General features: G+C 26.5%; 2 protein-coding genes and 1 non-coding gene across 7 annotated transcripts; 1 reads left to right on the forward strand and 2 right to left on the reverse strand.

Annotated features, from left to right (window-relative positions):
• The first annotated feature begins 285 nt into the window (after positions 1-285).
• On the forward strand, positions 286-1,398 carry LOC122712777 (60S ribosomal protein L17). Its single transcript, XM_043932657.1, has 4 exons — positions 286-485; positions 612-771; positions 889-1,059; positions 1,201-1,398. Exons 1-4 carry the CDS (start codon positions 405-407, stop codon positions 1,344-1,346), a joined length of 558 nt encoding a protein of 185 aa, XP_043788592.1. The 5' UTR covers positions 286-404; the 3' UTR covers positions 1,347-1,398.
• Positions 1,399-1,525: 127 nt separating this feature from the next.
• Positions 1,526-23,613, reverse strand: LOC122712778 (synaptic vesicle glycoprotein 2B). 5 transcript variants are annotated; one of them, XM_043932660.1, is made up of 10 exons: positions 23,409-23,613; positions 4,948-5,186; positions 4,685-4,744; positions 4,514-4,597; positions 4,084-4,408; positions 3,721-3,842; positions 3,377-3,615; positions 2,836-3,277; positions 2,426-2,713; positions 1,526-2,169 (listed from the first exon to the last, which is right to left on the reverse strand). In XM_043932660.1, the coding sequence occupies exons 2-10, from the start codon at positions 4,982-4,984 to the stop codon at positions 2,114-2,116; spliced, it is 1,653 nt and encodes a 550-aa protein (XP_043788595.1). In that variant the 5' UTR covers positions 4,985-5,186; positions 23,409-23,613; the 3' UTR covers positions 1,526-2,113. The 5 variants fall into 5 exon arrangements, with proteins under 5 accessions (XP_043788595.1, XP_043788594.1, XP_043788596.1 ...); XM_043932659.1 differs by lacking the exon at positions 23,409-23,613 and adding an exon at positions 14,644-14,686; XM_043932661.1 differs by lacking the exon at positions 23,409-23,613 and adding an exon at positions 6,347-6,430.
• Positions 6,832-6,904, reverse strand: Trnar-ucg. Its single transcript has one exon. It is a non-coding gene; the product is annotated as a tRNA-Arg (tRNA).
• Positions 23,614-25,099: the final 1,486 nt, after the last annotated feature.

The raw sequence follows: 25,099 nt of genomic DNA on the forward strand, positions 1-25,099 counted from the left end.
AAATTTACATTCATATAGATTTAACTAAATATAATAAAATAAACGTTATATATAGTTCTTTTAATGATAGAAGATGGTACTCCATATCTTATAGGAAGTCTAGGTATATGTATGACGTTTTTTCCTTCAAAATCGTGCTCTTAAAAGGTACGTATGATCTGCATTATATCAATTTTTGAATCTGCTTACATCTACACTTTTGTATTAATAAATTTCTTATAATAACGTAATTTTTAAAAATATGATATTAAGCAATTATTTTATAAAAAAAATGTGAAGTGAATATTTTATAATCAATAATTATTGAATTTCAAAATATGTAGTGGCAGGTTAAGTCGCGACACCTATATCGTAAAATGCCGATATGAAAGATTGTCATCAAATTTCTGTAATTCTAGAACAAAATGGGTCGTTATTCTCATGAACCGGTAAATGCAAGCAAATCGTGCAAAGCACGAGGATCTAATCTGCGAGTACATTTTAAGGTAAACAAAAGACTATTTTGGAACACTTAACCTAAATTATTAAAATTGTATTTATAAAATGTAAGGATTTAATGATATATTATATTTAATAGTTTATAATCTTATAATTATTATTCTACTTTTTAGAATACACATGAAACAGCACGTGCCATTAAAAACATGTCTTTGCGAAGAGCACAAAAATATTTGAAAAATGTAATTGAACATAAAGAATGTGTACCATTCCGTAGATTTAATGGTGGTGTTGGTAGGTGTGCTCAAGCAAAACAGTTTGGTACTACACAAGGTAAGTAATAATAAATAATTTTTTTTTACATTTAATAATATTTTTTATATTTAATAATATTTTTAACAATTAAAAAATTATTTTTATAATGACTAAATTATCTATTTTTAAATTTAGGTCGTTGGCCTAAGAAATCAGCAGAATTTTTACTTCAATTATTGAAAAATGCTGAAAGTAATGCTGATGTTGATGGACTAGATCTTGATCGTCTTGTAATTAATCATATTCAAGTAAATCATGCTCCTTGTCTACGTAGAAGGACATATAGAGCTCATGGTCGCATTAATCGTTAGTATTTCTAACAATAATAATAATAACTTAAAATATATATTAGTAATTAGTAATATATATATATACTTATTATTATATTAGTAATATATATATATACTTTAATTAAGTATATTGTATATTTTTATAATATATTTATAGCTTATATGAGTTCACCATGTCACATTGAAGTAATTTTGACTGAAAAAGAAGATTTTGTAGTAAAAAGTCCAGAAGAAGAACCATCAAAAAAGAAACTAAGTAAAAAGAAGCTTGCCAGGCAAAAGGAAAAAATGATGAGAGAATAATTTTTAATATTGAATATATCATGAAGAATAAAAATTACTCTGCTTTGTCTAATTTTTTTACATCATTTCTATCCTTTTCTATTATAAGTTATAAATTGAAATCCTGTATAATTTATTTGTAATATAAATTTAAAATAATAATTTAAAGGAATAATGGATTTATTTTACAAAGTAAAAAACTTAATTAAATTTCTTTACTTTCTTTCATTATTACATCGTTATTTTACATTTTAAATGTCTTGTTACAATTTATGATGTCCGTATTTGGAGTACGAGTCAATGGCAAGAGATACAAAAGTACGTACCAAAAATATTACAAATATTTGAGAAATGAAATGTCTACAGTGTAAATAACTGTACATTTTATATGCGTTAATAAACAAAAATTCATACATTTTTTTCAAGATTACAATATTCTAACGAATATCTAATTTTTGAATATATAAAGAAATATATATTTTTGTTTCCTTATAAAAAAAAATATAATGTATGAATTAATATTTTTGTATTTTGTTTATTTTTGAAAATATCTACTATCATTTATAAATTCTAATTGTTAATACTAATTTGTTTATTCGAAATTGATATGTAAAACAGGAATGTGATGTTCAATCGCCACAATGTTGTCTAGAATGAATCGTATTATGAATTAAATGAACAAATATATGAACGCACAATTTATTATTATAAACGTGATAAGTTTTTCAATTTTATGTGTATATGACTGTACATCAATTTATTCGATCTGATGCAAGTTTTCACCGATGTCAAGAAAGTGGTTCCCGTGTTGTATTTGGTAAGAATAAACATAATAATCCTCCACCTGTATGAAAAATTAAGTAGAATAAATTTTAATAATGATTAATGATATACCTATATTGGTTCTTTATCATTTAAGGATATTTCTTTTTTGTTGAAGATTCTTAATTTTGAAATATACTATATTTATTATAAAATATATAATAGTTAGTAATATAGTTATATATGTATATCATATTGATATAGTAGTAAGATTATATATATTCAAATTACTATATATAAATAATAATAATTATTATTATAAAATATATAAAACATACCGATTAAAAGTGCAGCAACGATAAAAGTTGGTGCTGGACAATACATATCCAAGAGTTGAGATATTACGATGTTACCAATAATTCCACCGAGACGCGCTGCAACCATGGAAATAGCAATTCCTGTTGCGCGAAGAGGTGTCGGGAAAACTTCGGTTATTAGACAATCTAGAGCTGCATTTCCACAGCTTATCACACCGCTGAAGATAGCCGAAACGATCAGATTGTGATGCTTATTGTATACAAAATATAATCCGATCGCGCAAAGTCCTGATGAAAGTGTACTAAACACTGCAAATAAAATAAAATTAAAATTATTTATTAAAGAAAATATATAAAAATATTAAACATAATTTTATAATTATTTGATTACAAAATATATTTAATTATTTAAAATGTTAAATTATATTTACGCAAGAAAAATTTACGGCCAAGACGATCCATTCCTAGAACAGCAATAATATTTGCAGGTATAGCGGATGCTACGGTAATTAACGATTCCATAAAAACGGAAGCGCCAATTTTATCGGAACAAAGATTCTTGATATTTTGAGAACCTCTTTGAACCACATATTCGGTCACTTGACATATCGAAGCGATTTCATTTGGATGATCACGATGAAATTCGTCGAAACGATTGAATAATTCGGGAAACCACATCATTAAACCGTAATAACCGATATGAAAAGTGAAATTAATAATAATTGAAATCATGGTGAAACGAAGTATAGGTGAGACGAAAAGTTGTTTGCTATTGTTTACGATATCGGCGAGCATTGTTTTGCATTTGTTCTTTTCGATGCTACTATTCGTCAATTCCGGTTCTCGGATGTCATTTAAAATTAATTCTTTTACCTGAAATAAAATTCATTGAAAATTATAATTTTTTTCAATGCTTTTATAATATTTATAATAAATATTTATTTCGTGACACATTAATATAAAAAATATTACCGTGTAACTATCACGTGATTTGCCAGTATTAATGGCATAAATTCCACGGAAGATATCGAGCGCTTCCTCGTATCTTCCGCAGGATAAGAGGTATTTAGGAGATTCAGGGAGCAACAGGAGCAGCCCCGCGACGATAAACGATGGAGCAGCGCAGATCAGCAGGAAGATTCGCCAAGAATTATACGTGAACGCTGAATATGTGATACCGATATCATGAGGGATGATCAACCACGCCAAACCTAATAATTATTTATTATTTTTAAATAAAATATGGATTTATGATTTAATTATATTTTATATAATATAAAGAATAATTTTTAGTTAAAAAATAATTGAAGATTTACCAGCAACAAAGAGGTTTCCAAGTGTCCAAAAGGCAGCCATAAAGGACAACATTGATCCTCGCTTCGATTTTGGTTGGAATTCGGCAAAGTATGACCAAATCACAGGTCCGCTACCTCCAAGACTGTAATAATTGAGAACTTTTTTTTAAATAATCTTTTTAAATATACGAAAAGTATTCATTATCGTCAATAGTGGCCTGTTATAAATAAATTATTATAAATTTTTAGGAAGTTATGTTTCGTTATATGATTCATCAGTATTCCACTTTAACTCGCGTTTAAAAAATTGTTATATAATAAAATATCAAATATCAAATGAGCTCGATATATTGCAAATTATTGCGCACAAATTGATTTACTTACGCAGCGCCGTTGAGAAAACGGAAGATCATAAAGAGTGCATAAGATTGGCTGAAGCTGGAGGCGACAATGCAAAGAGCATTTATGAAGGAGATGGCGATAAGAACTTTCCGTCGACCTAGGGCGTCCGCGATGGAACCCCAGGCGTACGCCCCCGCCATCATACCGATGAAAATGATTGAGTTGAGCCATCCCTTGGCTTGAGTATCGAGATTCAGGTCACATTGTGCACTAGGAAGGATGAAGGACATAGAGATTACGTCCATCTCCTCACTGGTGCTAACGAAGCCGCATACCGTAAGAAGGAAGTAGTGAAATTTGCCATAGTCTGAGAATTGGAAAGAAGAATAAAATAAATAATAATTAGATAGATAATAATTCATATTGAAATAACAGAAAAGTGTAGGAAAAATAGAGCTAATAAAAAAATTACTGGTAAGTTCAATGGCCTTTTCGAAATCCGCTTTATCGATGGATCCTTTCTCTGGATCTAGGGTCTTGCCCTTTGTTCCAATACCTATTATAGAAAATTACGATATAGTTAAATTTGTGGAAGCTATCGATTCACGTTAATAGACATAATTTATATAGAATTTCTACCTACGAGCAAGTTCGAGATCCTTAGAACCACAGCCGTTTAGCTGCTCGTCTTTTACATCACACTCTGAAATAATAAAGTTAAGATTAATATTTAAATATTAATTGTGTAATTAATCATACACAAATAATTTTAAAATAAAAGTTATTTTTAAATCAAAAACAAATATCAATCTTTATATATATATATCAATCTTTCTATAAATAATATCTTTTTATTATTTCTAAAAATGATTAGATATTTTGAAGACTATTCTAAAAGATACATACTATGATTGTGCTTTGAATTAAGATCACCCTCTACCATTCTACGATATCGGCGCAGTTGGGTGAATCTGGCTTGGTAATACGATTAGATGAGACTTCTTCGTGCTCGACGACAAGCTTCGATCGATATGAGATTGATATCGTTCTTGCGGATTACTGGATCTCGGCGAAGTCTTCCTGCTGAATCTGCGCTGATCTGCTGCTGCTCGTCGGCGGGGCTAGGTTCTGCGCTCACTTGTGAGCTAAAACATGACGCAAAAACTTATATATGCTTACATAAAAAAAAAAAATAAGAATGTATATTTTATAGTATTTTTCATTAAACAAAAATAATACCAAGGTGAGTGAAAGTAAAAAAGTCATGGTCGATTGAACGTATGTACAAAGAAAATTCATAAATAGCTTCAAACGGTTAATTTACTTACAACAATTTAAACGAGATTGATGTAAAAAATTTTAAGATTAGATAAGTTTTGAAAAAAATATAAATTTATAAAAAATAGTAAAAAATTTATAAATATACAATTTATAAAAAATCAATAGAATTTATAAAATATTTAGATTTTTATGATTATTTCAATGTTAAAGAAATTAATAGAAAACATTTTATCAGTTAACTATTCTAATATTAAAATATCAGGATAATATATTAAAAATTCAATAAAAATAGAAATACATATAAAAAAATAGCTTAAAAAATTTATTTAACATATATGTTCTCGGCATTAATCATTATTTAATTATTCAACAATTATATTTCACAAAATTTTGAATGAAATCAAAAAATGATGAATCAAAAATAGATAAACTTAACTTGGATAAGATAGTTTAAAAGAGTATTTTGTTGTTCTAACAGAACACGATCACGTGTTTCAAATCAATATGCAGGGGTTAAGTAGGGCCAATTCGTAATTGCATTGATAATGGGCGTAGGTCGTAACGTTTTGAAAGGCAACGATTTGGAGGCTTTCCAATGATGGAGATGATAATTGAGTCTGTTTACAAGGCGGCTTGCAAGCGGAACGTGATTCGCATCTTGTGAGGGTTCTATTTTTATGTTCCCTTTTAAAGGTAATAAAAATGTTATTGTAACGCTGTCATAAGAAACGAGTATTGTATGTGAATATCAGTTAAGAACAATTGTTCAAAAGTGAAGAATAATTAAATGTGTAAAAAGATATTATTAAATATTTTTGTTTTTTGTATTTACAATAATAAAAAGTTAAAAATTAAAGATTTCATAACTTTCTAGAATTCTCTTAGGCTTATTTTACATTTACTGTACGTACTATAATTGTAATAAAAAAAAAAAATTGTAATTTCCTGCAAAATTACACAAAGATCGACCTTGATCTAACTACACTTATTTAACATATGGAAGAAGCACACTATATATGATTACTCTAATTATTATATGTTCCCACAATTCTATGCTCGATATAACTAGTAGTATCACACGTAACAGTAGATTTTCCGCACGGTTTTCTTGCTATCTTTCGACTGAATATCTCGGGAATCTTATTAAGCATAGAATATCGTCATGGATGAATAGATCAGGTTATGAATAATTTCTTAGATTATCATAACAACTTGATATTATCTACGACGAAAACAAACTAAACGAATATAAACAGAAAGAATTAAATTTATTTATATTGAAATAATTTTATTAATAATAAAAATATTTTTATTTTTCTGACACATGCAATCCTTTCTTGTTTTTGATATATTTACTCTTGAAAATATTCGAAATATTTTAAATATTTTTTATTTTTTAATTTTTTTATTATTCACATAATGAATAAATATTATTCACCATTATATAATATCATAATTGTATTGATTTCTATAAGAAAAAAAGTGAGAACAAAAAAAAAAATAAACCATCGACCGTGACAGGACTCGAACCTGCAATCTTCGGATCCGAAGTCCGACGCCTTATCCGTTAGGCCACACGGTCGTTGAAGGGTAGTTTTCTGAAATTAGTATTTCACTACTAAAGAAAATACCACCCCTGCTATTATTTGATACAAAATAAATTTATAATATAAATGATTTAAGATATTAATTTATGATGTTATGTTGTAAAAATAAATACTTTTTATTATAATCTATAGATGATATAACAATTTTTCAATTCGTTATAATAAAGATATAAAATTAGCATTGAATAAAATATAATGAATATGTATATTTTATATATTTTATATTTATATAAAATATATAATATCATAATTATATTATATTTATATTTTATATTTTATATATTATACAAAATAAAATAAATATTATTATTATTATTTATGCTATATATAAAAATTTGATATACTTATTGGATAATAGAGAAGAAAATAGAAAAAATGAGAAAATTTCAAGAAAATCTTTAATTCAATACCTTGACCAATCCTATTACAGACCCTGAAAGCTCAATGACATAATTGCGAGGAAGGCGTGTCGTGGCTTAATCTTGTTCTAGAAAACGACTGAATATTAACAGACATTGACGGACATCCTGTACCAAATACTCTTTAAGTAGACGGTATCACGCGTATCAAAATCTTCTATGGACTTTGCAAATCATGATTATCCAGGACATTTGATTTTAATAAAAATAAGACGATACTGGTGTCGAAAAGAATTTTATTGGACAATTGTTCAAGATTGTTATTGTTTCAAGATTTCAGAAACGTATTTAAAACATTTACAAATATGTTTTTCTCGAACTGATTAAAAAATAATTCAAATAGAATAGATCTACACGAATTTGTTATTTTTAACTTAAAAATTTTTAATTGGAAATTTATATGAAGATTAAATTATTGATATAAAGTATTGCATAAAAATATTAAGAAAAGTTAATTCTTTATTATACTACTTTGTTTAATATTATTAGATTTTGTCTAATATTATTAGATATTAGTTTTACATATCTAATTTATGGTATGGAAATAAAAATTTAAAAATAATTTATTTAAATTATACATTTTCCCATAAAATATATATATAATTTTTCTTAAATATAAATATCATTACTATACCAACACTATATATATGTACATATATAGTATTTTTAAAGATAGAAATAGTTTGCGTTACATCGAGGTCGTTGCACAGTACACTATAATTAACTAACATCAGTTAAACTATCAATTATTCGTTGTGTAATTGAGTTCAATGATCCATTCTAATGCAATTGCGATGTGTGATGCGCATTGCAGGTGCAACTTATGCGTGTAGTGGACTGTTGACAGAATGATGCAGAAAACCTTTTAAGAAGAGAATCTAGCACAACAATTATTTCATTCCTTTCTTGGGGATTTAAACGAAATGAATTTAAATATAGAATCAATTAAATATAGAATACAACAATGTTTGGAGAAGTAAACGTTAAGTTTTAAATCTTTTCGTATTTTTAATTATATTAAGCATTTTATAAAATATGATATTTTTTGATAAAACATTTTATTTTCAATAAAGAAAATTTTTTCACACTGTTTTGAATATTGGACACTGAAGATATTTTATTGAATCGAACTTAGATTAGAATATACATATATAAATAGAATATTATTTAATTACAGATCGATTGAATATTAGAGAGATTACAAGAAAATATAAAAAATAAACAGAAACGTAATGATAATTTTAATTAATAACAATATTTATGTAATTATCTATACATTGACTAATACTAATAATATATGTAGATACGTCAAATATATTTTGTATGCAATAAATTGATTTTTTGCATTTGCAGTTTGCCTTGAAAGTTAACTTTATTTGAATAATTTGAATCAATATCTTTCAGGATGTGAAAAATTTTTTTTCTCGCAATCAGTAAAAATGTCGATTCTTGGAAAATGATCTTACAGTTTACATTTATTACATCATGTTCAAATTAAAAGAGGAGAGCTTTGCTGAATAAATTTGTTTTTTTAATAAAATTATCGTTTTAATAAAAATTAAAAGGAAAATTTAATGTATAACAAAATTTTCAAATTTAGTAATAAAAAGTTTTTCATTTGCATTATGAAAAAAATAAATCTTTCTTAAGAATCATTGTACAATTATCTTTTGTCTCATTAAAATAAATTATATTTATATTATTAATACAAAATTCTTTAACTATTCTCTAACTATCTTTATATTTATTTTTTGAATTAATATGATCCAGTATATTTATATTATTTTTAAAAAATTATATGTTATCTAAAATAATTTAAAAAAGAATAAAATTTTTATTCATAAAATTCTTTTTTTCGTCTTTAAAATATAAATTTGATAACAGAATAGAATAGAAAGTATGTTTGCCATGAACATGAATCACAAACTCTGACAATAAGAACAAATAATTATGAAGTCAATAATGTTTGAAAAACCATGATTTCAACGAAACTATTTGATGGATATTGGAACCAAATAAAATGGTTATAGAAAATACTAAAAAGAAAAACGAAAAAATGGATTGCATCATGAATGCACAATTCTTTATATTGATCGTGTTTTCTATAACTTCTGATATAAAATATAAATGATGTTTTAACTCGTGTATTGTAATTTAACAAGCTGGAAAAAACATGATAATTAATGGTAAATTATACATCTTGTTCTGTTTTCAATCGTTTTTATTATCATATCTATATCTTCTAATTTTTTCTTACTATATATTACGAATGAACCGATTTTCTGAAGAATAGTCATAATAAATCGTAATGTAATGACAGAATAAAATGAAAGATTATATGAGATTATATAATTAAGCGTGTGAAATATATATTTCTTAATAATGCAAGCTGCGAATGAATTTCAAACACTTTTTTTGTTCTTAATTATAATCAGAAAAAAAGAGAATCATACGTCTTATAGTAATCTTTTATTGAATTAATATGATAATATAGTATAGGATAGTATAGTAATTGAATTAAAATGATTCCATTGTCAGAATGAAAAGATCTGATGAAAGTCATTAGAGAGATCTGATGAAAGTTTCCAGAGAAAATATTAATTAATTTGAATTAAAATTCAATATTATAAATGTAATTTTTTACAAAATCTAACAAAATGTCTTGCAAAATCTTACAAATGTTTTTAATGTGTACAATAATATGGACTTACATCCACTTTTTTGTTATTTAATAAATGTATTCTTAATGAAGAAGCCAATTTACAAAGTTCTGAGAGTTGCAAAGAAGCGTATCATTCATAAAAGCTTTTTGTCTCTTGTCTGGTATTCATTGATATATTAATTTGTTAAAATGAGATAAATTGCGATAAATTGATAAATAAACAAAAATTATATTACGAATATTCTTACCACATAATAATTAATGAAACATTTTTATCCCAAGTAATGATAAAATTTATGCTTGTTAAATTAATTAGATTTATGATACGATGATCAATATTTAAATTTGATCTTTATTAATTTAAATTTAGTGGAATTCCATAAATTTGGAGCTATCGATATTTGTAAAAAATATATTAAGATTACATTGAAACCTTCTTCTGGATCTTAGGAATATAAAATATAACTATTCAACATTTTTTTATGATCCAGCGTTAATCGAGATGAGAAGACTTCACAAACATTTCGAAATACAAATTCTACTATCGTTTCATCTCAATTAACATTCAATTCAACTAAAGCTTCTCACGAAGGAAAAAAAAAGAGGGCTTCGTTTAGAAGAAAAATATCTTATGAAAAAAAAAAAAAAAAAAAAGGAAGATTATACTCTTCTGATAAAACAAAATTATCAAATATATGAACGTGCATCTCATCACTGTCACGTGACTCACGTAATCACGAGGGTCATATTTGATCGAGTGTTGGATATCATTCGCGATCGCGAATCGAACGGTGCGAAACGAGGTCAAGCTGCTCTCGAAAGCTCTAATCGACGTGTCAAGCGTGTGGCACTGAAAGTAAAGCGGTTTGTAATTATCGTCAGTCTCGCAAGGACATAATAATCAGTCTCATTGCGGGCAAATTTACCGCGGGGGGTGGTGGTGGGTGGAAAGAGGCGAGAGAACAGCGGTGTCGTCGCTGAAAAGCGGTGCCATCACACTCGTTAAGATTGGTTCGCACCATACTGACACCGCTACTTGTCGTGTTATTCGATAAATCGTGCATAATATCGTTCATAAATAGGTAGCGTATTATTAAAAAGAACTATCACAGATAATCACGGATTTTTTTTCAATGATCAATCATTATTCAAAATGATTAATATGATTTATTAAGTCAAAATGCACATTGATTTGTTAAATTTTTGAATGTGTAGAGAAAATTATAATAAGATTTTTAATAAAATTCAATTTTAAAATCACATAAAGATGGATCAATGTTATTTTTGTGGATAGAATTTAACTGGATACATATTCTAATTATGATCTGCGAGATATTAAAAATTTCTTGAAAATATCATAAAACTTGTGTATTACTTACTTACGCGATCAAATGTAGAATTTTTGCGAGATTAAGATCCAAGGATCTTTGGTTCAACACGGAAGAATTAGTCGTCGGATCTGTTTATGTTTCATGGAATCGATTGCATTTGGGAAACTCACTCGATCGCGTTAAATTTAAAAAACACGTCCTGGATATAGTTTAAAAGAAAAGTGGTAACTTATATACATAAATTAAGAATATTATCAATATTATATCGTTAAAATTATCACTTGAGATATTCTTTCAACACAAATGAGTTTTCATAAATTACAATCTATTTTTGGAAAATGTATAATTATAGGAAATAATAGAAATATGATAAAAACACTTTTTAAAATATTTTTCTTGAAATCTCTACTTTTTTTGAATATATGTTACTTTTCTTTCAAAGATTTTGAAGATAATTTTTCTAAGAAATTGAAATGAACAACAGATTCCTTTCGGAAAAAATCGTAATTTTCAATGAAAATTTCAGATTTTAATATTTCCTTGAATACTTTGAAATCTCAAAATAGTTTTATCTTATTCTTTTTCTCTCTCTCCCTCTCTTGAATAATTAAAAATCGTTGAATATTAATACAAAATAACATTTAATAGTTTCACGAGTAACGATGAGAAGAAATAAAATGAGCGCTATATAAAAGTCGCTATATAATATCGAAGCAATAAAAGCTAAGTGCCACCTTCTATCATTCGGATGAAAAACATTCCCGTTCATTTCCTAGTCTATCGAATGACATGCTGATGATGACCATGAAGGGAGATGTCCCCGATATTTCTCTTCAAAGGATATACGATCCTTTGAAACGTCGACTCAACAATTTATTATTTTATCGATTTGTCAATACGTTATTATCGGACTGAATGTTTATGCAGATATAATGTTTAAATATACAACGTGTTTGTAATGTATCGTTCATTTAGTTGATGAGTTATTTGATAATCAGAATTTGAAATGAAAATTATTCAAAGCAATCAAACAATTTTTATTCTAAAGATAAATAGACAATGATAAGAAAAAGAAAAATATCGATGAAGTAAGTTTTGAAAGAAATAATTGTAAAAATGATATCAGTAAATCGAAATAAGGAAGATTTATGAATCATTCACATCATCTATTAAATATAACAATTATTTTTTGAAATCAGACATTTAGATATATCATAATAGTACTTGAAAGTAGATGATTAAAAGGCATGCTGAAATTCAAAAATAAGTTCATCAATTGAGCACTTGAGTCGCTCTTGAATATGCATAAGTTAAACTATTTTTATCAAGTGTAATTGTTGATGATTTTAAGATTTATTTAATCTAATGAAAATCTTGTAATTATTGTTTACATGTTATAAGATGAAATTGAAGGAACAAATGAAATAAATATCGAGTTGACGTTTTAAAATAATAATAAAATATTTATTATTATTATTAATTTATGAATGTTTGCGCTAAATACATATATCTTCAAAGCAACAAACCAATATTATTCGATTAATGGAATCGAAATATATGTATATAGAGGATTGATCTAAGTTTAACAAGCTAAACGAAGTTGATGAAGTTTCTTATTGAAGCGGCTATTGTTTTTGCGCAAGAAATTTTTCGCAATTTTTGCCAAATCGTGACACGTTTTAATGTTAAGAAGGATGGCCCGTAGATGGATCGATCGTATATTAACTTATTAATCGGAATGAAAAAAAGCGCAGGTGTAGCTGACGATGGAATGAAACAGATTTCTCACATAAGGTAATATAAAAAATGGAAATATGCTGACCTCGTCGTCACTAGAGCAAGGCTCATTCCATCTGTGCTCGAAGGACTATTACAATTTCTTACATTATATCTTTTGCCATGTAGCACGCTTAATCGTTGCGCATTGAAGTTGTTAGTGACAATTTTATTAGAGAAATAAGATTACAAAATTCTTAAGCTTTAAAAAATTTGCAAAATTACAGATAAATGAACGTTTATATCGTCCATTTAGAATTATTTAATTTAATTGCTTGTATCGTGTCGAGAACTTTGATTGATTTTATATTACTAATATTAATAGATTAGATCAAATTTTAAAGTATCTTTAAAGTATTTTCAAATAAATTTTACATTAAAAATTAATCGAATCGATTAATCCAATATTATGCAATATGATATCGATCTTTTGGCGATGAATCGATATCCATCGAACGAATTACAAATTATATCAGACTTCTTTCAACCCTGTCTAACACGGGTTTAACATCAAAACCTTTTAAAACTGGTTTTAATCGGTTATATCTCGTAGTCTGCGCGAATAATACAATGTTCTAATTCCTGATGTCCACGCTTTTGGATCTTTAATTAATTATTACGAGTTTACGTGAATCATTTGCCTGACGCGAAAAATTTATTCATAATCATCCGCCGTCTCGATGACCAACGTGTGATTTTAATTTATTGAAATTGTCACGATTATTCATTGATCTGGATGAAATCGTGTATTATATATTTTATGGAATTGAAGTTATGATTTAAAAAAAAAAAACATTGTGCAATACATTCTATCCGTATAATATAATATAATATAATATAATATGTAATAAAAACATAAATTAATAGAAAATATAATGGATAAATGATTCTAATTACTACACTTTTTGAACGATCCAAGAATGAAAAGATAAGCAACGTAGTACAGGATGATCACAATTGATTATTTCAAATTATCAAAATGAGGTAATAAAAAGACGAAGTGTAAACAGCATCAAGATCTTTAATTCGTGCAGATTCAATTGGATACATCAATAGTAACAGGATCGTAGACGAACAACTGCGTCCTCTGCTGCTATTGAACGTTCTCTAAGTCGATCTCGCAAACAAGAAAGAACGTTCGTTCCTTCTCACCATCATCTCTCAAAATAACGCAATAGAATCGACGAACCTAATTGTGCCACTTATGCGAAACAAAAAACACAAAGATATTAACAACAATTTAAAAGTAACAAGCTCTCATAATTCCAGCTATACTCGATTCACAACCTCAACACTAATCTTAATCGTCTACTATACTATATATATTATATCGATCTATCGTTAATTTCATTAAGAAACAAGAGAAACTATAAATGAGATATTACGATGAGACATTTCTTCGTGTTTAACGCAAAGATTTTGAGATATAAAAAAATATATATATATATATGTATAAAAATGATAATTTAAAAATCAAAGATATATTGTGGGAAAAAAAAACGTTTAAAAAAAAGTTTACGACTTACAGTGTGCGGTTTGCCAAGTCTCGGAGAAGTTGCCCGAATTGGGGAACAACCGAGAGGCAATGGGAGAGCGCAAACCTTATATAGGGGAGGCCACGAGGCACCAATATTCCCCACTCTTGCTTCGTGGAATCCGCACACAAGCGTATCTGCATCCAGAGAGGCAATGATAAGTAGTTGGGAAAAGAAGAAACGGGATCACGAAAATCAGGATACATCGTTTTGACAAACAATCCGAGGTAAATACGAGAATTTCTTTTCAATCAACATTCTTTGTCTTCTCACGATTGTTCCTTGGCCGCGTGTAGCCTCCAAACAGAAATTCACGAAGTTACATAACGAAGTCTCGAGTGTGAATTCCCGCGAATGTGCACACATCGATGACAAGAGTCGATCGTTGGACGCCGACGAGAAAGCGTTTTATATCGCTGTACCAATGAAAGAGTTTCAAATTTTTCGAGATGAATTCGTGTAAGGGAGTTTAAGAACGCCGATCAGAGGATTGAAAAACTGTAATTTCAGTCGCACGTGCGGTTGAGCCGTTTGGTTCCAACGAGGATCAATCGAGACGTTCAATTCGTTTAAATCAGTTCCCCAGCTGTTTTGCGTTTATCGGTGATATTTGATAGGAACGAGATTAAGAACGAGTGAAATTCAGTGTTATGATTGAAAAGAATGAAACTTGGCAAGGGAATGGATGAGATTTTCATATATTCTAGAATTTGACGAATTTTTGAAAGGAACGAAATTTCTTCTCTCATTGCTCGAGTTAAGATTTGTCTTGACTAATATGTGAAATCAAAAGGCGTTATTATCTGCGCATCACTCAGTATTGTACAAACATAAATCTAGACAAATAATCTGGATTGATTTATTGTATCTTTCTGAATTTGCTTTTTTCCTTTTTTGTCGTCAATTTTAGAACGCTAGAAACTAGCTATATTCGAAAAACTTTAACATTTGTTCTAAATCTTAGGATGAACGTTTGGAGAGAATATATTTAATGAATCATTCAGTAATTTTTTTTTTAAATTTGGTGATGGATAAACAAATGATAAATCAAATTATTAAAAGATATATAATTGTACTGATTATTAAAGCATTGTGATATTTCATGTTTTTGTTGTCTCTTACATAATGTTACTTAGTTACATCATTGACGAAAAGATAAAATGATTTCCTAAAATACTACTTTGTTTATTATTTCAATATTATTTATTGCAAATTATTGTTAATTAGTTAAAAACTCACGTTTCGATGATTAAAATAAAGTTTTAAAGTAACCTTCATGTATTAACAAAGTAATCCGAATTTAAAAGCCATGTCATTGCTTGGTACTGATAATAGCAAAATTTTAAAAGAGAAGCTTTTTAAATTTTAATATTCTTAGAGATTATAATAATACACGTTCTATTAATTATTATATATTAATTTTTAATTATTAATTAGTTATTGTAGTTTTTGGTAAATTTATAAAAACAGAAACATAATCTTGTATTTATAAAAAACAAATTTGAAGTATTTTTTGTGAAATAATGATATAAAACCTTTCAAAAATTCCAATCACCATTTAAAAATTAAATTATTGAAGATTTTCAACAATCATTTTGAAAAAAATATGAATTTGAGCAATTCTCGACAATGCAATCGGATGTAATAATTTACGTGATCCAGATAGATTATATGTTATGCGGAGGATAAATTAATGGCTCATAAAATCAATCAACGGGGAAAACAGGACCGAAATTGAACGCGAATGTATCGCTAATTGCGCAGCGGGGGCATCAATCATGTGGGTTTACCAACTTTAAAAAGATACACGTCAACTCATGTTGGAAGAAACGTGATAATGAAGAGACTGTTTGTACTCAATAAATCTTACTACGGCTTAACAAGCCGGCAAACTGGAACCAGGTTTTCAATATTCGCACATGCGAAATTTATATGATCATAAACTGATCGATAAACTAGGAAGTTCGTATTAATTCGTATAGAAAATGACAATTATTTTTTTTTTTTTATTTATTAAAAAAACTTTAATATTTTAATCTTTTAATGTTTTATATTATGTCAATTGTACAAACATATGTTCAATTCCTTCGTATTTATTTTTCATTACAAACGAGACGAGGTTTGCGCGTGTATTATACTTATAATTGTATCTTGAATGTGCTATTTTGAGATTCTTTGATGAAAATAATACACTACTACAATTCTTCTTATCAATTGGAATTTTTTAAAAGTTCAGATATATAAGTTGAGTATGAAATATGATTATAAATGTAAAAATTCACGATAACGAATATATAATATAATAAAAATAATATTATTCTTTTTTTTTTTTATTGAATTTTTCGAATTTATTGAAAAATAGAAAAAATATTATTTATATACAAAAAGTTATATAAACTCGAAAGACTGAGGAAATATTTTCACCCATATTTTCGCAATCGAGAACGTTTTCCGGCAATTATTATTATCAAATATTTTTCGCGTTATTATGACGAACCTTTGAGGACAAATTAAACACAACTCGCATCCACTGATATAAAGATATCAGGCGTGATATACATCGAGAAACATGGGTTGCATTGTCTTACAACGCTTGGCATTAATATACGCAATGATATATGACTATCATGTAATCGATTGTCTCGCCGCGCAATGATTGTCTCTATTCGCTTCTGTTTCACTCATCGCGGATGAGTTTTCGAGTACTCTTCACGATGGAACAAGTCAGCAGGATGTTAAACGGTTAAATCGAGTCATTATGCATTTCATTTTGTTTTCTTCTCTACCAAAATTAGAGAGATTTGATACTTTGTAATTTGATATTTTGTCAATTAAGAATAATGATTTAATAATTGATGATGTGAAATATTTATATGGATATATATATATATATATATATATATATATATATATATATATATTTCGAAAATATATGTGATTAAATGTAAATTTTATGTAAAATTGAATGCTTATAATACAGTATTGGAAATATTATATAGAATATATAATATTATATATAGAATAAATTCTCGAAAATTAAAATCAATATCAGCAAAAATTGTTATTATTATTATTTTTTTTATTATTAATTTTTAATTCTACGATTCAGTTTAAAGATTGAAAATAAAATAATACAAACGAAGAAATATAAGAGGAGAATAAGAGAAGACACGTAACTGAAAGTAGATTTTATTAAGCGCTAATCGGGTGATAGAGCAAAACAATGGCGTAACAATTGGAAAGTTAGTCTATATACGCAATAAATATTTTTCCGGACTATGCTCTTTGACATTCTAATCAATGATGATGTCATCGAACTTTGTTGAACTTGAAAGACCACGTGGAGATGTGTCAGCTGTTTAAACTTACGCGCGAATACTATAAGAAAGATAACATTGCGTATTTTTATGAAATGAAATATTTCCCGTTTAAACAATTGTTCATTTGCATCGAATTCAAAAAAATTTTCACAAAAAGTGTATATATGCACTTTTGTTCGAAATGTTTTTCCCTTAAACATTTTGATTATTCATTTATCTTATATACAAAAAACTTTGTACCACGTTAAATAAATTCAAGAAATTTTGTTACATCACATCGAATGAATATAAATAAAAATTGTGTGGCAATTGTAAATATTTTAACATTGTTCGAGAATATTTGTTTTAATGATTAACAACTTCAGCTACTTTGAAAATCATGAAAATTCAATCCCAATTTACTATTTTCAAAATTGTTGATGATGATAAAAGAACTGTAGAAACGCTCAAACCCTTTTACTTTCATAATGAGAAACGAAATAAAGATCTTCTATTTACTTATAATAAATAAAGAAAAAAAACTCTCAATTATATCATTCAGACAAGGGAAACAAAGATAAAATTTCATCTAAACTAACAAGATCAGAATTAACTTATGATATCATTCACGAGACACTCTCTATCTGGCGCGAGAACGAGTTCTATCGGACTTGGTATGCCCCAAATCGGCAGAAATAGAATAGTAAGAGCGAGAGTGATCCAGTATGGTAAGAACGAACGTGAGCGTGTCGTGCGTTCAGGTGAACACACGCGCGTGAAAGTAATGCGAATTATGCGCGTGCACGATCATGTGTGTCCGGCATCGTATACATGGTGAGTAGTGAGTCATCGAGTGTACTGACGTCATCAACATGCTCTGGGGGCAATCAACTGGTAAGCAGCGTAAAAATCTTGCGGATCACGCGTCACATACTGCAGCACGGTTGCAGCACGATTGCAGCGTGGGTGGATGCTGCGAGCTGCGATGAATGAGAGCTGTGTGCGTATCGTCGTTTCGGCGGTACCGAAGAAATTCGACGCGCTGCATGCCTCTAACTTTCCACGTACGTGAATCGATAAGATTCGAGGGTATACAATGCTTCTTCCTTGAAGCTAATTCGAATGTTACGTGTGAAATAAATTATCATTCGTATGTTTAATCGTATCGAATGGAAAATATAAACGTGACGTGTACATAGACGTATGTGATAATGGAATTATTGCGTAATTTCATTTTATTCGTATAATCTGTTTATATAGATTGAATTGCATAAACTATTATGACTTCTGAACGAAATGACGTATCGATAGATCGAAAGCTGGACGTAAAAGGAATTAGATTCTTTATTATTTAATGAAACTTTAAACTCGTGAAATAAAATTATGTGACCTTCAAACGACCTTGATTATTAATTTTTTTTGCTAATGAAATTTGTTTGGATTCACTCTATTGCACTTTTATTACCATTTTTATTTTGGAATTCGATCATTTTTTTTTTTTTTTGATGTTCGAGGTCATTTTATCTAAATCCAAATGTAACTTTAATCTAATTTAATGTATTTAATAATAAAAGTATAATAAAATAATAATATATTTAATAATAAAAGTAAATATATTTTTTGAATCTATTTAAAAAAAAAGAAATATATATTTTTTTTAAATTACATCTAAATATGTATCTATTTTAAAATCTTAATGACACTTTACTTTAATAGAATTTCTAAAGAAACCTACTTCTCTCATTAAAGATACTGTAAAATATATCCTTTTAGAGTTTCTAGGATCTAGAACTCGAGGGCAGTATTCCACGTGACTTGTAGACATCCTAATTTAAATAGCAACCAATTGATCAAGAAAATCAGTTCGTTTTAAAAGTAGGACATTTGTATTTTGATTTAAAGAAAAATAAAAGTTTTATAATTCTATTTATGTTAGATTAACGCAATAGTGAATGAAATTTTTTCTAAACATGAATGATTCATTCTAATTTTGATATGATTAAAATACATTACAATAAAAATTCGATAATGCAGAATTATGAAATAAATGTATTATTGAACTATATCTCTAAAATAGTATAAATGATAAGATAATATAAAAAAAAGATACGATTAATATAACGATTGTTAATAAAAAAAGATCTATAGATATATATACAAGATATAAAAATGATTAAAAAATAATATAAATATACGCAAAATAATGATTATCAAATAATATTCACTATCTTAATTGAAGCTAATGCTAATTCGATTATCAGATGTGCCGGATTATTATAAATCAGATTATTAAAATTTTATTGAAATTCATTCTTCATACATTTAATATTCTAATCTCGTTGCTTTTGTATCATTTTCTTATTCATTATTTATGGAAAAATGTATATATTTATGCTATTCTCAAATCAATGTTTTTTTCTGCTTATTTTTTAATTAGAGAATTTATGTTCGCAACACATGAAGAAATTTTAAGATTGATTGTTTTCAACAATAAATCTATTAGTCAATGAAACTAGAGACAAATGACTATTGAAAATCAAATTGTAAATTACGAACTTGCTATACTATAAATCCCCATCATGCTTATGGTATTCCATTGTTGTATTTCGTTTTATTATTTCAGCAAACTTTAGATTTTTCAATATTATTAAATTTGAAGTTCTCGAAAGTAAACATTTCCAAACAGATATCATTTTAAACTTTGTATAATATTCTGCAAGTTTAAAAATTTTTTTTATCTATTTAATTATTATTTTATTTATCTATTTAATTATTAATTATTTATTTCTTTTTAAATCAAATCAAATTATCAAATTAAATTAAATTATGAAATAATGAAACAAAAAATGAAATAAATATTTTTTAATCAAAAATCAATATTTTTTAATAGATAACGTAAAATTTTAAAATCTTAAGAAGTGATATTTTTATATAATCCTTATATAACATAAGAACTTAAATTATTTGATATCCTTTTTTTCATCAGTTTTCGAAAATTATTCTTCCGGATGTTGCGATTTTTCACAGTGTTAAAGTTTCCAGACAAAATTGCAATATGATTGTGTTCATTTTTCACTATATAATATGTTTATCTATATTTACTAAGATATTTCGAAAAAGAACAAGCAAAGTATAGGATTTTTTTTAAAAATAGAATTAAATTTCTCTGTTCATATAATATAACATGAAAGATTATTAGATTTTTTTTTATAAAATGTTTTACGATTTTTCTATATATTTTATCAAATCTCTAACTATATATAAAGCTTCAGGCTAATTTCCATAACTTTTTTAGTTTTATCAGATCTTATAAATTATCGAAAGCTTGAATTATTTATAAAGAAAGAAATATATTTTTTTTTACTTCTAAAAATTTACAATTAAGCATCATTTTGAAAATAAACTTTCAAAATATTCAATTGTTTTATATTGCCAGAGATGTATTACATCTTCTTACGTGACATTAATGATGAATTAGCAATTTATCATTTCCGTGTCACATTACAATGTATATTTTTTTTTTTTTTGAATTTTGAAATTTCTGATAAAGGCATGACCTTGAAATTTAAGTACTTGAGTACTTAGCAATGTGATATACAATGCATTACAATTTTTTATTCCCACAAATATGAGCGACATTTCAAGATTTTATGGATAAACTTTCTTTATCAGTTTATTGGAACATGTAAATCAAGTTTAAAAGACGGAAAATTACATTATTTTTCAAAAAAAAAAGTATTTAATAACAAGATTTAAACTTTAATTATTTAATATATTATTTAATTGTTAACTTTGATTTGTTAATATTATTATATAATCTTATGCAAAGTTTTAAAAAACATATGTGATATCTTTAAAGAATCGAATCTGGAAATCAAAATAAACGTGATAAGATATATAAAAATTCAGGTTATGCTTTATTTTTCAACTTATATATGATCTAAATTTTATAAAAAGATTTTTTTATACAGAAGAAAATTATGTTCATATTTTTTAAAAATATTTTAATTATTTTTTCAAGATAGTATAAGTAAAACAAATATAAATATTATGTCCATTGTATAGTGAATATTTGTATCCAATTTTTATTGAATTGCTGATTAATTTAAACTGAATTTAATTTTCTGATTTTTCCAATAGTATTAAATCCTCTAATTATTAATATCAATTCATTTTGTTTAAGTGACATTAGTATTGAAAAATTCTTCATAATCATTTAAAATTACTTAATAATTTTTGTTAAATAGTTCTAGGATTCCTTGCACTGATAATTGTGTGAAACATAAATAAAAAAGAATAAATTCTCTAATTTTTTTAATTGGAACTTTTAAATTAATTTTACTAGATCATTAAAGATGGAATTTTCTTAATCTTTTTTATGATGAAGTAATGTACATATTAATTATCTTTTAAATTCTTCGAAAATATGAGCTTAGTCTAAATGATTCCGTCATTATAATATTACATAAATAATATTCTGAATTATGTAATAATTTATAATATTTTTAATACTTTTTATCTTTAAAAATCTTAATTTAAATATTGTGTAATTTGTTTTTAAAAATAAAAAATTAAAAATCGAATATCATACATATCAAACAATATTCAAAGAAAAAGATATCTAATATAAAAGATTGGAATGTAGAAAAGTGTAAAATATTTTTCAATAATTTTTTGTGTATAAAATGTAATGTAATCATAATCATAAATTGAACAAGTATCAGAAACTGCTACTTTAAACACAATTACATCTATCAAGAGTATTCATAAGTGACACGAACGACCGGTATGATCTATTTCCGCTCGAAATCTACTAGGCTTATTAGCTCTGTAAGCTGATTTAACAGCGAATTTATTTGATCTGTTATACCCTATTAAACACTTACAAAAGTTAAGAAGCACACGAAATACCAGTATATTTAATTTACTCGCGCATGCAATGAAATGTACTTCACGAAAACATAGTGAATCTTTAGTTAAAGCAATAAGGAAGTTTGAATTAAGTAATAGATTTAACAAGATTAAAGCAACAATAAAGTTTTCAACTGAAATGACAATCAATATTTTCTAATTATAATTCATCCAAATTGTAATGAAAAGATTAGAAAATAATCATATTAATAATTCGAATTTATAAAAATATGTATTTGTATTAAAATAATTATTTTTATATCTCGTTCAAAAACATTCTTTTGAAAATATATGAAATAAAATATACTATAGAAAAATCATATTTTTACTATAGGATCATTAATCATTTAAGTAGAATCATTTAATTTATTATAAAAAAAAAAATTTATTTAATGAATCCTTAATATAAATAAATATTGCTCAAACAATGAGATTTATTTAAATTTTTATCAAAATTTATCAAAAATAAAATTAATAAAAAAAATTTTTATAATTAATTTAACATTGGGAATATTGGGCGAGAAAGTACAAAAATGACATACTCACCTAATCATAATATCTCGTCTCAAGACGATCCCAAACCGGCAGCAGCTCATTCAGCGAAGAATTCACGTTACCTTTTGATACAACACTTCCGGCAGCACTGTTTTTTTTCTTTTTCGTTACGATTAAAATGCAGGACTTGAAGAGGCGTCGATAGAGAGATAACTAAATCACTACGAAGGGGTCAGTTCGCGGCGAGTACGTCTGTCAATCTGTTAGTACCACTGCCAACTGCTCAGGGACATCGCACGGGATCGCGAAATCAGGCGGTCCCCCCTTTCCTCTTTGCAGCTCTAGAAAAAAGGTATACCTCACGCAAAGGGGGATAATAGGCGACCATTGACAGCTTCACGGAAGTAATAAAACTCACGGTTAAGGATAAGTGGAGAAGCGCGAAATGTCACTGAATAAATAAATTTATAGTACACACTGATAAATCTAGGAATTTCTTTTGAACCCTTTAAATTATAAACAAATACCTCAATTTGAATACTAGTATATATTTCATATTGTGGTTATTGTAACGCTGCAGAAGCATAAGATATTCTTTAATGATCAAAAATAGAAAATCGTGATTCTTAATTATCATTCAAATTTATTTTGTTTTACTTCTTTTATTATTTTTTGATCTTTCTTTTGTTTCTACCTGTAAGTTATTAATATGTTTTATATATATATATAGACATTATAAAATATTTTTATAAAATATTTTTTTAAAATATTCCTAAATTTATTTAATCATATTACTTTACAATATTAATATATTAAATATATTATACAAAATTGATAATTTTATCGACTTATTTAATGTATTTATTCATTTTATATACTACTATAACATACATTGCTTTAATTTTTATCGTACATTGTCTTCTTGATAGGGTCCAATGAAACAAACGAATGAAATTACATCCGAGGATCCAATTAGTGAAACGTTACGCGAAACGATCCCAACGTTGATTCAATTTTCCTAAGCATAAAACTCTTTAATTGTTTGAGCTTACTATCTTGTCGTGATTATTTAATGTTATGCATATCCGACAGAGAGACAATCATGAGAGAAAAACAGGTCATTGAAGAGACCAACCTCTACAATTGTTTGAATCCGGATGAGAAACAGACACAGATTATTTTAATATAATGCATATTAATAAATTTACATATTAGAATGCATATTTATAAAAAGAAAAATTTTACATAATAATATGTTGTTAGAAATGATATAATAGTTCTAAATAATATAGTAAAGGAATATGAATTATAATCCTATAATAAATCATAACTAAAGAAGAGATATTTTCGATAGAAATTAAGCAAGATTTATTAAATTAGACTTTAATAAATTGAAAAAAAGTAAATATATACAATTAGTTATTATTTAATATTTTCCCACGCTTCAAAATAAAATTTATTAGAATTATTACTCAATTTATTACTTGATTCTCCATTATTACAAGATAAAGAATAAGATATACATATATTTATATCTTCTATTATAATATCTATCTTAAATTAATCTAATAACAATAATTTTGATTTTCAAATAATTTTATTACTGAAAAAAATTTTTTAGATAAATTAACTTATCATTATTAAATTATTACGAATTATATATACTGATTAGAATCTGTTTGATTCGGTTTAATATAATGTAAGGTATTATATTACAAAAGAAACGTAATAAAAGATTAAAT

This window comes from Apis laboriosa, unplaced genomic scaffold, assembly GCF_014066325.1.
Source record: "Apis laboriosa isolate Shangri-la unplaced genomic scaffold, ASM1406632v1 scaffold218_cov154, whole genome shotgun sequence".
In the NCBI taxonomy this organism is placed as follows: Eukaryota; Metazoa; Arthropoda; class Insecta; order Hymenoptera; family Apidae; genus Apis; species Apis laboriosa.

Coding starts and splice junctions, on each gene's coding strand:
- LOC122712777 (XM_043932657.1), top strand. CDS start 405: ATGGGTCGTTATTCTCATGAACCGGTAAATGCAAGCAAATCGTGCAAA. Junction 486..611: donor ATCTGCGAGTACATTTTAAG/GTAAACAAAAGA, acceptor TCTACTTTTTAG/AATACACATGAAACAGCACG. Junction 1,060..1,200: donor AGCTCATGGTCGCATTAATC/GTTAGTATTTCT, acceptor ATATATTTATAG/CTTATATGAGTTCACCATGT.
- LOC122712778 (XM_043932660.1), bottom strand. CDS start 4,984: ATGGTAGAGGGTGATCTTAATTCAAAGCACAATCATA. Junction 4,745..4,947: donor TAATTCAAAGCACAATCATA/GTATGTATCTTT, acceptor TTATTATTTCAG/AGTGTGATGTAAAAGACGAG. Junction 2,170..2,425: donor CGTTGCTGCACTTTTAATCG/GTATGTTTTATA, acceptor TTTTTCATACAG/GTGGAGGATTATTATGTTTA.